Here is a 17,139-nt window from a genome sequence, read left to right as displayed (position 1 = left end):
GATCTCACAAACCCATCGGACCTCTCGTTGCCTCCCCTGCTACCACCCTATTTCCTCTCACACAGATGCTAATCGTATGTGGGTCCTTAAGGGTCAGTAGTTTGTGCCTGCTTCCTTCTATTTTGGTGTTCACATGGGTAGCTAATCACTTAGTTTTGTTATAGATGTTGTGTGTCAGGTTTTTGCTTTGCTATTATAGTTACTCTGCCTGTACTTTTGGGGAAACTTCAGGAGGTTCTGAAACTAACACCATTGCTGCTATCTTCCCAGAATCCCTTGCTATTTTACACTACATTTTCCTACTTAACATTCTCAAAGCTGGCATACTCTGGCTCATATTAACTTGTTTTCATTCATATTCAACCATTCTCCATGAAGAATATAAGATGTTTGCTTCATAGAGAGAATGTGATGGGCTTATTCTAACACACACACACACACACAACACATGCAAGAGGCCTTCAAGTCTATACCTAGATTTGTGTTCTTGTTCTCTTACTTACTGTCATGGGCTTAATTGCATTCCCCCAAAAGTCATATGTTAAAGCTTTGACCTCAGAATGTGACTGAATTTGGAGTTAGGGCCTTGAAAGAGGTGATTGAATTAAAATAGACCATCTAGGTGGGGACTCATCCAATCTGATGGGTATTCTTACAAGAGGAAATTTGGACACACAAAGAGACACCAGGGATGCACCTGCACAGAGGAAAGATCATGTGAAGTCACAGGAAGAAGGCAGCCATTTGCAAGTTAAAGAGAGGCCTCAAGAGGAACCAACCCTGGTGACACATTGATCTTGGACTTCCAGCCTCCAAAACTGTGAGAAAATAAATTTCTGTTGCTTAAGCCACCCAGTCTCTGGTATTTTCCTATGGCAGCCCAGTAAACTTAATAGTTTTGCACATGTGGAAATCTTTTTGAGATATATACCTTTTGTTACTGAGGGCTTTTCTAGGGATCAAGTGTGAAATGTTGTAAAAATATATATATATATATAATTAATTGACTTGTGTGTAATAATTAGGATGGACATGCAGAGGAACTAGATAGTTATGTAAGAAAAAATAGTTTAAAAGACATGAATATGAACACTCATTTTATGAGGTTACTTATGAAGGTATTTGTAGTCTCATATCATTTTTCATATCTTAAATTAACATTCTGAAAGCAGAGAGTTTGTATTTTCTAATGGAAATTTTGAAGGTTCAATAACTCTAATTCAAGAAGTGGATTTGTTTCTTGTCACTATATCTGAAATATTATGTGAGAAGTCTGATTAGGAATTTCTTTTGCAGTTTTGTGCTTGTAACTGAGGGTTAGGACTTGAAATACAAATGAAACATGTTTTGCTCCAGTCCCTAAATTATCTGTAATATATGATTAGGACCATCAAAATGCCTGCAAAATAAAGCTATATCTACTTTCTTGCTTATTGGAAAGAATAGAATGCATTTGGCTAAGTAGTCACATATATGTCTTCCTCTTTATGAACTAAGTACAAATGAGCACAGACTTAAAATACAGATTGAGAAACTCAAATCTTGTTATATTGTTTACTCAGTACCACAAATAAATAGAAAGATGATAACACAACAAATTGCAGTAATAGAACATAAAGCTAGAATTAACCTACTAAAAACAGTCAAACGTTAGTTCTTAATTAAGCAATGTTATAGATGTTGAAGTTTCAAGTGGAAAGACTAGCTGGCTGGCTTCAGGGGTACATAGCAGTGTAGCATAGTCTGGATCAATTCTCGTTAGCCCATGGCCTTAACACCCAGCTTTGAAGGCTCAGAAACTCAATCTTATCAACATCTCAGAGTTCTTCTTTATCGGAAGAGTTAACCCTCTCCAATAAAGCCAGAAAATCTAAAGAGAGACTGATACAAAATCTAGAAATGCTTATTTAACCTTTATATAATAAAAAGAAATAATTGTTAAGAGAATAGCACTGTCTTTGTCTATGGGCAAGCTCCATGGAAAATCAAATTATAATAGTTACATTTACCTCCACATTGTGAGATAGCACACACTTATATATGTATAAAAATACATATGCAGCCTCTTGCCTTTGAGTTATGCCTATATGTGCTTGAGGGTGGGGATATCTGCATATACTAGGAAGAGAAAAACTATCTCCATAATGTTTAAGCAGCCTTGATTTTTAATAATTGATCAAGTAGCATTGTATTCAGCTAGAAAGAGCACAGTGGTAAAAAATGAAAAAGTGTACTTATCTCACTAATACAGAAAGATCGTTGTCAAGCAGAAACTAGGCTCTATTTAGGGAAATATTTGGACATGTTTACACAGACATTTTACAAAGCTTTCTCATAAATGTGAAAATTAATTTATAGACAATATATTTGCATTCTAATTTACTGTAGTTCAAACAGTTTAGTAATAAAATATACCTTTAAATTAACAAACCAATACAGTAATACTTTTTAGACATAGTATATAAATTTATAAATGGAGATTTCTACTAGATCCTTTCAGTATTATAAAATATTATTTGATTACTTCTTAATTACATTCTTTTGCCTATGGATTAATATACTTATAATATGTATGTGTGTAGATGGGAAATTTCCTCTTCCCATCAGCCGCTGCAGTTAGGTATAGCCCAAAGATTTCTTGGCAAATATAATGTTCAATTAGGGATGACTCCAACTTGTTCATTTCATTTCCCACAGATTAGGAGTGAGACCCAAGTAAAATGTACTCTCCTCTTGAACATCCAAACCATGTTTTAAAAATAACAGTCATGTACTTCTCATTGAGTATAAATATATTGCAACTGAAATCATGCTTAAGCTTCAACTTCTGTTGAAGGCAATAGCTATCTTAGCTTATCATTCCCACTGGATAAGAAATGGGTAGGACATCAGTTTCTTTATGATACATTTACACTTCCCTTGAAGTTACTTGTCCTACCAAAGTTTCGCCTTTCCCCAGGTGGATTCCAACACCTGAGATTTATTTGACCTTGTTGTATTTGTACATTTTACCTCCCGCCACTCACAGATTCTAAAATTCATCACTTTCCTTGTAATTCTGATACCCTTCCATTGTGTTGCCTGTTCTTACTCTCCACCTTTAAGCCCCCAAACAACACTTGAGAATTTCTCCTCAATATGAAAGTGAAAAATTGGGAAGTAGAAATGCACAATGTGCTATCTCATTGACAGTTTTGGAACTCAAATTGAGGTCAGTGTGAGGGCAAGAAATGGACATCAGCTTTCCTCAATCACAGCAAGTCAGAGAAGATGATGTATATAGCAGCTGGAGAGAACTAATCATGTTTTCTGTATCTATGGCCTCTCCTCAGCTTTTTCGAAAGTTTGGTACATTCCATTTTAGCCAAGATATACAGACTAGGAGTCAGACAATTCCTTTGCACTGCCTGAAGAAATACTAAAGTGCCCTAGTTCTATGGACATTTAATGATACTTTTTATAATTCATCTTTAAATCAGCATGCAATATTTTCTATAATATAAAATGTTTTAAATAATGAACAGAAGCTTTTTTTTTAATTGGCATCAAATTCTTTTTAGGAGTCAGCTCTATTTTTATTTACATTTTATAAAGTAATAATTTAAATTGAATACACTTGGGCCCAATAGGTTTGATGTAAAAACTACTTGTATCAGAATTTATGTCAGAAAAGTAGCAGCTCATCTTATGCATAATAAATGCAAAATAGTCTTTCTTTCATGTGTTATGTGTTAGAAATCCTGAGACTGTTTTAAACTGAGTGGAGTAGGTGAAACTTGTAATTTGATATTGGTTGGCAGTAATCCTTTTTAAAATTGAGGTGACATGCAAATAATGTAGTATTAAACATGAGCCCCTTATATTTCACGAACAGTTTAAACAAATATGTTAATGCAACAATCACGGTTTGGTTGCTTTTAAAATAGCTGTTAATGAGGTTGAAGGACCCACTTGTTCCCACATTTCCAGTAAGTTGGGGGTCTCCATTGCACACCTGCCACTCACTTTGTCATTTATCTGCCTATTGACGTCTTCTTATTTTGAGTGGGCTCCTTCCGAAATGTAGATTTCCATTGTAGGTTTCAAAGATAAACTCCACTTAAGTTTTACTCTTAAGCACAGCCCAATAAGAGTCGCCAAATAGCAATAAAATATTGTGCTGTGAACCTGATAATAACCAGACAGTCTTCTTCATTTAGTTCCTGAACTTCTACTTTACTTTCCATTATCACTTCCAATTCTTCCAAAGTTTTAGGCTTCTTTGGGTTCCAGAGTCTGACTCAATTTGTAATCCCCTAGCCCTCCTCCTCCATGATCCGGGGCTTCCAGGCAGCCCTCCCCCTCCCTTTCCCCTAACTCAGAGACGCCCAAGAGCCACAGGACTCTGCTCAGCATCCAAGGAGCAGCCAGCCACCTGCTCCATTCTCACTCTTCACCATCCCTGGTAACTGGTGCACCCAAGTCATTACCTCCTGGCAGCTATACTTGGGACTCATCAACTTGCTGGAATCAAATGTTTACATTAATAATACTAAGCATGGAATATTTTCATTAGTTTACATTGTGTTATTAATTTATATCTGTAAAAACTTTTTTGTAGTTGGTTATGATAGATACATTTCTATATTTATGATTTAATAACTTTAATATCAGTTGATAATTTAGTAGATCAACCTATAGTCCACAAATCCAGGCAATTTACAGATTTTGTATTTTTGTAATTTCAGATTCTTTACAGTATGATTTGTGTACTTCCTTTAGGTTTTAAAATTATCTAAATAGCTAATTTATCTAGTTTCTAAAAAATTATCTAAATGAAGCAAAAAATGTTTTTGTATCACTTTCTACTTCTCAAATATACCGGTTATCTTATCTGTATATGATTGTATTAGTTTTCTAGGCCTGTCATAACAAAGTGTCATAGACTGAGTGGCTTAAAAATAACAGAACCGTACTTTTTCACAGTTTGGTAGGCTGAAAGTCTGAGATCAAGGTGTCAGCAGGGTTGATTTCACCTGAGGCTTTCTCCTTGGCTTGTAGATGGGTCTCTTCCTTGTATCTTCACATGGTCTTCCCTCTGTGGATGTCTGTGTCCTAATCTTCTTTTTTTGTAAGGAAACCAGTCATATTAGGTTAGGGCCCACCTTTTAACTTAGTTACTTCTGTAAAGATCCTGTGTCCAAATACAGTCATATTCTGAGGTACAGGAGGTTAGGACTTCAACATGTGAATTTGGCGGGGGGAAACCCCATAATGATATCACTTTACAATATTTTAATTTGCCAAAAAACAAAAATGTGTAAAGTACATGTTTGTTTGAACTTTTTAACAACTCAGTGAGGAAATAGAGTTACTGTGAGGCGTAGTTACCTGCTTGAAGCCTCTTGACTGGTAGAAGGCAGAACTGGAGCCTGGGTCTCTGATTTGAACCTTAGTATCTTTTTCACTCTGCAGTGCTGCAGACTGAGGTATAACGACAGTTGTACTGATTTTTGAATGTTTGGGTATATTAGATATGCCTATTTTGGATCTTGATCTATAAAATTCAGTCAGGCTTTGAGTATACATTCCTTAGTCACAGCTTCCTGACCTCCTTTGCTGCCTTCCCTTCCTGCTTTATTCTCTGAACAGTATGTCAGAGTCTAGAAAGGTTGGTAAAATAGTTAAAACTTAGTTGATATATATAGTATGTTCTGCCAAATGAAACACATCAAACAATTTCCGGAAGTTTATGTCATGAAAGAATACACCCCTAAAGATTTATTTTTAGTAAAGGATAAATTTATTTCCAGCACTGAGGACTTTTAGCAATTTGGTCACCTGCAAAATGGACCAGATAGGGAGGAAAAAGGGACACTATAGAACTGCTGAGCTCTATTTCTGCTCTTCCCACAGTAGTTATTATCTCCAGTATTCTCACTGCCTCAGCTACCAGTAATCCTTTGACAGCTCTCTCCTACCCTGTCAGAAACCCAATCAATGGGTTAACATTTTATTAACTAATCACTGATTGGTAAGAGTTGACTCAACCCTGCCATGAATCTGATGAATCTTTTCTCTCTTGTCTTTCCTATTAGCAGTACCTAAATATCTCTTATAGAGCCTGGAGATCATTCTTTTGTCTTATAATTCTTTCTCATTATATCTTATGTATACTTAAATTTGTGACTATTTCAAAGCTCTATCTACAAAGATACAACTAATTACATGTATCAAATGAATATCTTACGTTTAAAAGATACAAGCATGAATATGATTGTTTTGTGGAAAAGTTATTAAAATTCAAAGGAGAAAGTATGACATATGATTGTGACAGATGTATCAATGTCTGCCTTTTTTAAAGCATCAAAATAATTAAAAATATTTTCTTTTGAAAGTTGGCCAGGGATACTTTGCCCTGATCCTTTTAAAGGGAAATACGTGACCTATGACGTGGATGGAAATGTTGAACAGTATCACATAGAATTCCTGGGTGATCCCCATTCAAGATCATGGATAAATGCAACATTTGTTGAACATTACAGTATCACATTAAAGGTAGGTACAGTAACATCAAAACTTTATTGCCTTTGCACTTGTTTTTAATTATGGCTATTTTTGTCTCAGATCCTAAAAGGTATATTTTATATTAATATAAACAAAATAATATGTACTATTTGTTTAAACTCCAATATTTGTATTTTTAAAGCAGTTTTTTCAAAGGAAACGTAGATACAAAAATAGCCATGAGGTAGTCTTAGATTTTATTTTTCTAATGGCAGTATGGTATAAGTCAACTGAGGACTTTATATAATTGCCTTTTAGAACCATTTTAAGATTATCATTTGGTAATTTTTTAATTCTCTTGAGGAGACTCTAAGTTGTAGCTCTAGCTCACAGGGAAAATTAATAACGGAGTGCAACAGATTTTCAATTTCAAACAGAATATTTCATTGTACTAACTTATTCAGCATCTTTTTGACTCCTTTTAAACTTTAAATCACACTCTGCAATTAATGAACAGACTAAACTCTCAGGTTGATGAGAATAGGTGAACAGGATCTATTTCCATGGGTTTGTTTTAATTGTTATAAATCAATTTAGTTATCTGTGTTTATACTCTAATATTGAAACATTTCATCTGCAAACAATGTTTTCATTAGAAATATGATTAAAAAGTAGATGTCAGAAATGTGTATGCCTTTGACTCAATTTGTGTGGTTTTCTATAGTGAGAAGGATATATATTCAAATACACATATAAGTGTATGTACGGTGAAGCCATGCCGTTTAATCCACAGTATAAGTAAATCTGTGGAAATATAAGGTACTTTAAAATGGGCTTTTACTATATCTTTGGCATAAACAGTATCGTTGTTCCGTTCAGCTTGAAAGCAGCTGGAAGGGAAGGCTATTTTGACAAGGATGACGAAACCTCCTAGCTTCTCGTGAAGCAAACTTTAGAATTTGAGATATTTGACAAGTGATAAAGAGCAGAGCATTCTTAAGAAATTATATTTAAATGTAAGTATATAATCAAATGTGTTTTTAAATTGTCTTAACTAGTATTACTCTCAGGATTTGAGTTATGTCAGGATTAATTTGGGTAGTCTGATTCCAGAAGCATACCATTAATCACTGGGACAAGGAAAAAATCTGGTTCAAAACAAAGCCAAACTCAAGATTCAGGAGCCATAAGTTTCAACCTTCTGAAAGCATAAAAGCAAACTTAAAAGTTCTGGGCAAAGACCAGGAATTCAGAGCTGTTTAAATTAAGTAGGCCCCTAATGCAAGGATGAGAGCAGAAGAAAATAGTGTTTGTTTCCACTCATCCTTCTCCAACTCCTCCAACTGGCTGTGTGCTCTGGGTGGATAACTCACTGGGTGCCCACAGGCTCTGGGGATGCTCTCTCCTCGACTGTCAGTCAGGATACCTATCTACAGGCTCTGCTCTTGTCCCTTAATTTTTTCTTCTTGTCTGTGTCTTTTCTTTACTGTTCCCTTGGAGCTGATATAATCACTGAAACCTCTTCTCTGGATCTCTTAATGTAAGGCTGAAATTTTAGTTCCCCTTCACCTCACATTCAGCTGGCATGTGCCAGACTGTCTTGCTGTGCTCTGATTCCCTACTTCTGGCTATTGAAGGTCTCTGCTTGCCAGGAAGGGGAGACTTAGAGATAATTGAAGCCTCATTGCCCCAATCTACTCAAGAAAGAGAAAGCACAGAGGTCAACTCAGGAATATTGACAACAAAGGTAGAAAAATGGACAAAAATGATACATATGAGAAATTAGTTGAAAATGAATAATTTCAAACTATGTATCACCTAGGAATAGCTGAGATTTTCCTGTTTCTTAGAGATGGAGGTAGTATTGACTCCAACCTGCAGTTCTATTGCCTAAACTTCCCAGGGATTTAGTCTTTTGTGATCCTCTCTGCACTGGAGCTCCTACATCTTCAAATGCTGTCTTTACACTGTATCGCATTGATCCAGATATTAAATGCACACCCCCTGCTCTCATTAAAAAAAGATCACTTACACAAAAAATAATGTATAGGAGACAAAGTAGACTTTCTTAAAGAGTTTTCTAGAAGAGGTGGAGGAGGAATGCACATTGCACAAGTTGTCTGATCTTTTTTTTTTAAGATTGGCACCTGAGCTAACATCTGTTGCCAATCCTTTTCTTTTTCTTATTCTTCTCCCCAAAGCCCCCCAGTACATAGTTGTATATTCTAGTTGTAGGTCCTTCTAGTTGTGCTATGTGGGACACCATCTCCACATGGCCTGATGAGTGGTGCCATGTCCATGCCCAGGATCCAAACCCTCAAAACCCTGGGCCTCTGAAGCCGAGCACTCAAACTTACCACTTGGCCACGGAGCCAGCCCCAGGTCGTGTTTTATTATCCAATTGGCCACCATATGCCTTTTGATTGGAGCATTTAGTCCATTGACATTTAAAGTAGCTATTGATACGTATGTACTTATTGCCATTTTGTTACTTTTTTTTCTGATTGTTTTAGTAATTCTTCTCTTTTCCTTTCTTCTTCTCTTACTCTCTTCCCTTCTGGTTTAATGGCTTTCTTTAGTATTATGTTTGTGTTCCTTTCTCTTAATTTTTTGTGTATTTATTATAGGTTTCTGGTTTTTGGTTTCCATGAGGTTCATTTATAATAACCTACATATATAGCAATCTATATTAAGTTGATGGTCTCTTTAGTTTGACCTCTTGCTAAAAGCTCTACTCTTACTCCCCTCCTCCTGCATTTTATGTTTTTGATGTCTTATCTAACCTCTTATTTTGTGTGTGTGTATATGTTACCCTCTTATCATAGAAATAGGTAATTTTAGTACTTTTGTCTTTTGACCTTCATATTATCTTCATAGGTGGTTGATCTGCTACCTTTACCATATGTTTGCCTTTACCGGTGATTTTATTACCCTTTTTTTTTTGGATAATTTTCTTATTCCTATTTGTGGTCTTCTCTTTCCCACTTAAATAAGTCCCTTTCGCATTTCTTTTAAGATTGGTTTCTTGGTCATAAACTCTAATTTTTGCTTGTCTGGGAAACTCTTTATCTCTCCTTCCATTCTGAATGATAACCTTGCCAGGTAGAGTATTCTTAGCTGTAGGTTTTTTCCTTTCAGCAATTTAAATATATGGTTCCACTCCCTTCCAGCCTGTAAGGTTTCTGCTGAGAAGTCAGCAGATAGACATATGGGGTTTCCTTTGTATCTCACTGCCTTTCTCTTGCAGCTTTTAGGATTCTCTTTTTGTCTTTATTTTAATTATAATGTGTCTTGGTGTGGGCCTCTTTGGGTTTATGTTGTTTGGTGCTCTCTGTACTTCCTGTACCTGGATATCTGTTTCTTTCTTTAGGTTAGAAAAGTTTTCAGCTATTTCTTCAAATAAATTCTCTGCCCCTTTGTCGCTCTCTTCTCCTTCTGGGACACCTATAACATGATATTAGTGTGCTTGATCTTGTCCCAGACATGCCTTAGACTGTTCTCATTCTTTTTAATTCTTTTTTCTTTTCTCTCTTCAGCTTGGGTGATTTCCTCTAGTCTGTCATCCAGCTCACTGATCCATTCTTCTGTATCATCGACTCTGCTGTTGAGTCCCTCTAGTGAGGGACTCATTTCCAGTATTGTATTCTTCATTTCTGATTGGTTCTTTTATATATTTTCCAGTTCTTTGTTGAAGTTCTCACTGAGTTCATCTATTCTTCTCCCAAGATCGGTGAGAATCCTTATGACTTTTTTTTTTTATTGAGTTATTGATAGGTTACAATCTTGTGAAATTTCAATTGTACATTAATGTTTGTCAGTCATGTTGTAGGTGCACCACTTCACCCTTTGTGCCCACCCCCCACCCCACCTTTCCCCTGGTATCCACTAAACTGTTCTTGGTCCATAGTTTTAAATTCCTCATATGAGTGGAGTCATACACAGATTATCTTTCTCTCGCTGGCTTATTTCACTTAACATAATTCTCTCAAGGTCCTTCCATGTTATTGCAAATGGAATGAGTTTGTTCTGTTTTGCAGCTGAGTAGTATTCCATTGTATATATGTACCACATCTTCTTTATCCATTCGTCTGTTGCTGGACACTTAGGTTGCTTCCACGTCTTGGCTATTGTAAACAGTGCTGCAATAAACATTGGGGTGCACAGGACTTTTGGGATTGCTGACTTCAAGCTCTTTGGATAAATACCCAGTAGTGGGATGGCTGGATCGTATGGTAGTTCTATTTTTAGTTTTTTGAGGAATCTCCATACTGTTTTCCATAGTGGCTGCACCAGTTTGCATTCCCACCAGCAGTGTATGAGGGTTCCTTTTTCTCTGCAACCTCTCCAACATTTGTTTCTATTAGTTTTAGATATTTTTGTCATTCTAACGGGTGTAAGGTGATATCTTAGTGTAGTTTTGATTTGCATTTCCCTGATGATCAGCGATGATGAGCATCTTTTCATGTGCCTATTGGCCATCAGTATATCTTCTTTGGAGAAATGTCTGTTCATGTCTCCAGCCCATTTTTTGATTGGGTTGTTTGATGTTTTGTGGTTGAGTTGCGAGAGTTCTTTATATATTATGGATATTAAGCCTTTGTCAGACATATGACTTGCAAATATTTTTTCCCAGTTAGTGGGTTGTTTTTTTGTTTCATTCCTGTTTTCATTTGCCTTGAAGAAGCTCTTTAATCTGATGAAGTCCCATTTGTTTATTCTTTCTATTGTTTCCCTTCTCTGAGAAGGCATGGTGTCCGAAAAGATCCTTTTAATACTGATGTCAAAGAGTGTACTGCCTACGTTTTCTTCCAGAAGCCTTATGGTTTCAGGTCTCACCTTTAGGTCTTTGATCCATTTTGAGTTTATTTTGGTGAATGGTGAAAGAGAATGGTCAATTTTCATTCTTTTACATGCAGCTTTCCAGTTTTCCCAGCACCATTTGTTGAAAAGACTTTCTTTTCTCCGTTGTATGCTCTCAGCTCCTTTGTCAAAGATAAGCTGTCCATAGATGTGTGGTTTTATTTCTGGGCTTTCAATTCTGTTCCATTGATCTGTGCACCTGTTTTTGTACCAGTACCATGCTGTTTTGATTACTGTAGCTTTGTAGTATGTTTTGAAGTCAGGGATTGTGATGCCTCCCATTTTGTTCTTTTTTCTCAGGATTGCTTTAGAAATTCAATGTCATTGGGATTCTGATTGGGATGGCGTTGAATCTGTAGATTGCTTTAGGTAGAACGGACATTTTAACTATGTTTATTCTTCCAATCCATGTACATGGAATGTCTTTCCATCTCCTTATGTCGTCATCCAATTCTCTCATAAAGGCCTTGTAATTTTCATTATATAGGTCCTTCACTTCCTTAGTTAAATTTACCCCAAGGTATTTTATTCTTTTTGTTGTGATTGTGAATGGTATTGTATTCTTGAGTTCTTTTTCTGTTGGTTCATTACTTGAGTATAGAAATGCTACTGATTTATGCAAATTGATTTTATACCCTGCAACTTTGCTGTAGTTGTTGATTACTTCTAAGAGTTTTCCAATGGATTCTTTGGGGTTTTCTATATATAAGATCATGTCGTCTGCAAACAGCGAGAGTTTCACTTCTTCCCTCCCTATTTGGATTCCTTTTATTCCTTTTTCTTGCCTGATTGCTGTGGCCAGGACCTCCAGTACTATGTTAAATAAGAGTGGTGATAGAGGGCATCCTTGTCTCGTTCCTGTTTTCAGGGGGATGGGGTTCAGTTTTTGCCCATTGAGTATGATGTTGGCTATGGGTTTGTCGTATATGGCCTTTATTATGTTGAGGTAGTTTCCTTCTATGCCCATTTTGTTCAGAGTTTTTATCATAAATGGCTGTTGGATCTTGTCAAATGCCTTCTCTGCATCTATTGAGATGATCATGTGGTTTTTATTCCTCAGTTTGTTGATGTGGTGTATCACGTTGATTGATTTGCAGATGTTGAACCATCCCTGTGTCCCTGGTATGAATCCCACCTGATCCTGATGTATGATTCTTTTGATGAATTGCTGAATTCTGGTTGCCAAAATTTTGTTTAGAATTTTTGCATCTATGTTCATCAGTGATATTGGCCTGTAGTTCTCTTTTTTCGTGGTGTCCTTGTCAGTTTTTGGTATCAGCGTGATGTTGGCCTCATAGAATGTGTTAGGAAGTGTTCCATCTTCCCTAATTTTTTGGAATAGCTTGCAAAGGATAGGTATTAAATCCTCTCTGAAAGTTTGGTAGAATTCCCCAGGAAAGCCATCTGGTCCTGGGGTTTTATTCTTTGGGATGTTTTTGATTGCTGTTTCAATCTCTTTCCTTGTGATTGGTCTGTTCAAATTGTCAGCCTCTTCTTGAGTGAGCTTTGGGAGATTGTAGGAGTCCAAGAATTTATCCATTTCCTCTAGGTTATCCATTCTGTTGGCATATAGTTTTTTGTAGTATTCTCTTATAATCTGTTGTATTTCTGCAGAGTCTGTTGTTATTTCTCCTCGCTCATTTCTGATTTTGTTTATTTGAGCTTTCTCCATTTTTTTCTTTGTAAGTCTGGCTAGTGGTTTGTCAATTTTATTTATCTTCTCAAAAAACCAGCTCTTTGTCTCATTGATCCTTTCTATTGCCTTTTTCATTTCAATAGTATTTATTTCTGCTCTGATTTTTATTATTTCTCTCCTGCTGACTTTGGCTTCATTTGTTCTTTTTTCTCTAGTTCAGTTAGGTGTGCTTTAAGGTTGCTTATTTGGGATTTTTCTTGTTTGTTAAGATGTGCCTGTATTGCGATGAATTTTCCTCTTCATACAGCTTTTGCTGTATCCCATATGAGTTGGTATGGCATGCCATCATTTTCATTTGTTTCCAGGTATTTTTTTATTCCTTCTTTAATTTCTTCAATGATCCATTGCTTGTTCAGTAGTGTGTTGTTTAGTCTCCACATCTTTGTGCCTTTCTCAGCTTTTTTCTTGTAATTAATTTCTAGCCTTATAGCACTATGATCTGAGAAGATGCTTGTTATTATTTCAATTTTTTTAAATTTGTAGAGGCTTGCCTTGTTTCCCAACATATGGTCTATCCTAGAGAATGTTCCATGTGCACTTGAGAAGAATGTGTATTCAGCTCCTTCAGGGTGGAGTGATCTATATATGTCTATTAAGTCCAATTGTTTTAGTTTTTCATTCAGCTCCACTATTTCCTTGTTGATTTTCTGTCTGGATGATCTGTCCATTGATGTGAGTGGGGTGTTGAGGTCCCCTACTATTATTGTGTTGTTTTTAACATCTTCCTTTAGGTCTGTTAATAGTTGCTTTATGAATCTTGGTGCTCCTGTGTTGGGTGCATAGATATTTATAAGCGTTATTTCTTCTTGATGAAGTGTCCCTTTGATCATTATATATTGTCCCTCTGTGTCTCTCTTTACCTGTCTTATTTTGAAATCCACTTGGTCTGATAGGAGAATTGCAACACCTGCCTTTTTTTCCTTGCTATTTGCTTGAAGTATTGTCCTCCACCCCTTCACCCTGAGTCTGTGTTTGTCCTTGGGGCTGAGGTGTGTTTCCTGGAGGCAACAAATTGTTGGATCATGTTCTTTAATCCGTTTTGCCACTCTGTGTCTTTTTATTGGAGAGTTCAATCCGTTCACATTGAGAGTGATTAATGATGCATGTGGACTTAATGCTGTCAATCTGTCGCTCATTATCTTGTTTTCCTGTGTTTCTTTTCCTGTGTGCTTTAGACTACCCATTTAATACTGCAATTTCTTATGCTGGGTTTCTTAGATTTTTCCTTATCTATGATTTGTGACTCTGTTCTGTACTTTATTTTAGTGTCTACCTTGAAGTTTGTATTTAGAATCTCGTGTATAATATAGTCTATTCTCTGGTGGTCTCTTACCTAGTTGACCAATACTGATTTAGACCCTTTGCTCTTCCCCTCCTAAATAATTATTTTCATTTTTTATTCCAACTCATCTTATTAATTTGTAGTTAGAGTGCTAAGATCGTCCTTGTTTTGGTAGTTTCCTTACTTTTACCCTAATGCTGTAGTTGAATATTTGCTATCCTGTTCTGGTTCTATCTATTGGTCTCCCTAGTCTGTGGATTGTGTCCCCTTTCTCCCTTTTTTCTTTTTTCAAGTATGAGAGCCTTCTTGAGGATTTCTTGTAATGGAGGGCTTTTAGTTACAAATTCCCTTAACTTTTGTTTGTCTGGAAAAGATTTAATTTCTCCCTCATATCTGAAGGAAATTCTTGCTGGATAGAGTATTCTTGGCTGAAGGTTTTTATCCTTTAAAGCTTTGAATATATCACTCCATTCTCTCCTAGCTTGTAGGGTTTCTGTAGAGAAATCAGCTGACAGTCTGATAGGGGCTCCTTTATAGGTTATTCTCCTTTTTTTCCTTACTTCCCTGAGTATTCTCTCCTTATCATTCCTATTTGTCAACTTTACTACTATGTGCCTTGCAGTAGGTCTTTTTACATTGACAAATCTAGGAGATCTAAAACCCTCCTCTACACACATTTCTCCATTGATCCCTAGATTTGGGAAATTCCCTTCAATAATTTCGTTAAGCACACTTTCTGCTCCATTTTCCTTTTCCATATTCTCGGGAATTCCTATGATCCTTATGTTCTTACTCCTCATTGAATCCATTATCTCTCGGAGATTTTCCTCATTTTTTTTAATTCTTAGTTCTCTTTCTTCCTCTGTCTGGCGCCATTCAGCCTGTCTGTCCTCGATTATGCTAATTTTCTCCTTTATGTTGTCTACACGGGCATTCAGGGAATCCGTATTCTGTTTTATCTGGTCCGTTGTGTTTTTCATCTCCAGTAATTCTGTTTGATTCTTCTTTGTGATTTCAATCTCTTTTGTGAAGTAACTCCAGAACTCGGCTTGTTTCTCTATCTTTCTCTCTACCTCATTGAGTTTTTTGATTATAGCTACTCTGAATTCATTATCACTTAGTTTACCTAATTCCAAGTCCTCAGGACTTAATTCTCTGTTTTTATTGTTTTCCTTCTGGTCGGGGCTTTTATAAATTGCTGGATGGTAGAGGAGCGGTTTTTTCTCATGGTGGTAGAATTCAGTTGCAGTTACAGCCTGTCGCCACTAGATGGGGGTCGAGAGCGGCGTGTTAGCTCTCTGCCTTGGGGCAAGATGGCTGTGCCCACTGGCTTTGCTGGGGGGGAGGGGCTGTTACTCACACACGCCAGTCTGGGTTCAGATCAGTTCTGTTCTCTGGTCTCCCAAGGCCCTTGATTTATAGGGTCCCCACGGATGGAAGTTTTCCCCCCCATCAGCGGGTCTCCACTGAATCAGCGGCAGGAGTCCTGGATGATCCCCCGGTCACGCGGCCCCTCGCCCGCTCCTTCCCAACCCGTGCCGCAGTGATCGCAGACTCTAGGGGAGGGAGCGATGTTCTCTCCTACCGTTCCAGCACCTCCCAGGCCGTCTGCAAGGTTTATGATCTCCACCTTCTTGGTATTGTAGGTCTCTAACGAGCTGGCATTATGTTTATTCTCTGAAATTCAGTTCTTCCAATCTTTTGTTGTATTTTGGAGGGGAGAGAATCCCAGGTCAGCTCACCCCACCATTTTGCTGCGCCCTTCTCCTCTGTTTCAGAATCCTTATGACTTTTTGTTTGAACTCTTTGCCAGGCAGATTGTTTATTTCTGTTTCTTTTAGTTCTTTTTCTGGGATTTTGTCCTGTTCCCTTACTTGGAATATATTCCTTTGCCTCCTCATTTTGACTCTTTCTCTGTGCTTGTATCAGTGTATTAGGTAGGTCAGCGATGTCTCTTGATCTTGGAGAGGTGGCCTTGTGTAGGAAGTGCCTTATGAGACCCAGCAGTGTACTTCCCTTTCATCACCAGTTCCAAATGTTCCAGGAGTGGCCCCTGTGTGGGCTTGTGTGTCCTTTTGTTGTGGCAGGGTTGCTCTTGCTTCAGGTCCCCAGGGAGGCTAGGCTGTCCCCCTGGCTGGCTGGTTGTGATGCTCAGCTGTGTGTGGCTGTTATGGACACTTCAGTCACTTTATCAGGCATGGGGAGCCCCAGCAGAGTTGGCTGCAAGGTCTAATAGCACATTCCTGTTGCAGTTTTTCTGTTAAGTGTGTAAGCTCCCAGTTTGGCTGGTTGCTAGGTTCAGGGGCTTACGATTGCTGTAGGCCTCTGCCTGCAAGGTTCTTGTCATCTCTCTCAGGATTGCAGCTGAGTGAGGCTGGCCCCAGGCATGGGAGCATCCAGATGTTTCAGGCTTTGGAAGATGGGGGCCAATCCCCTATGTTGGTGTTTGAGAAGCACACGTCTTCTGCAGCTGACAAGCCCCACCGCCCACAGGGCCACACACACTGTCAGTGTAGTCCTGTCCTGTGTGCACGCCTAAACTCCCTGAAGCAGACCCAGTCACTCCACTGCTGAGGCCCCACACACTACACCAATGCCCCCCACACTCTACCCGCTCCTTGTGCATGCCCCGCCCCTCAGAGTCAGACCCACTGCTGCAGAGGATCCAGGTACTTAGTCTATGCAGGCCCACAAGTCGCCTGGGGGCTTGCTGTTGAGTTGGGCCTGTCATTAGGGCGGGCTGCCTGCCCTGGCTGAGGTGGATTAAATAGGTGCTCAAGTGGGTGGGGCAGACCCTAGATGACTATCTTTTTTA

At 37.9% G+C, this 17,139-nt stretch overlaps 1 protein-coding gene and 1 pseudogene across 11 annotated transcripts in view; one reads left to right on the top strand and one right to left on the bottom strand.

Annotated features, from left to right (window-relative positions):
* ZCWPW2 (zinc finger CW-type and PWWP domain containing 2) overlaps positions 1-17,139 on the top strand; it is a 186,357-nt gene that overhangs the window by 64,120 nt on the left and 105,098 nt on the right. For all 11 annotated transcript variants that reach the window (XR_011527122.1, XR_011527125.1, XR_011527124.1 and 8 more), the window contains exon 3: positions 6,378-6,537. Coding sequence is in view for 6 of the 11 variants with exons in the window: in XM_070575929.1 (XP_070432030.1) it covers positions 6,378-6,537 (160 nt within the window). In the remaining 5 variants the exon portion in view is untranslated. The remainder of the gene's footprint in view (positions 1-6,377; positions 6,538-17,139) is intronic.
* On the bottom strand, positions 3,901-4,423 carry LOC103564308 (cytosolic iron-sulfur assembly component 2A pseudogene; annotated as a pseudogene).

Source organism: Equus przewalskii, chromosome 15 (assembly GCF_037783145.1).
Source record: "Equus przewalskii isolate Varuska chromosome 15, EquPr2, whole genome shotgun sequence".
NCBI classification, from domain to species: Eukaryota; Metazoa; Chordata; class Mammalia; order Perissodactyla; family Equidae; genus Equus; species Equus przewalskii.
Note: the sequence above shows the minus strand (reverse complement) of the source record. Positions and strands in the feature narration are given on the sequence as shown.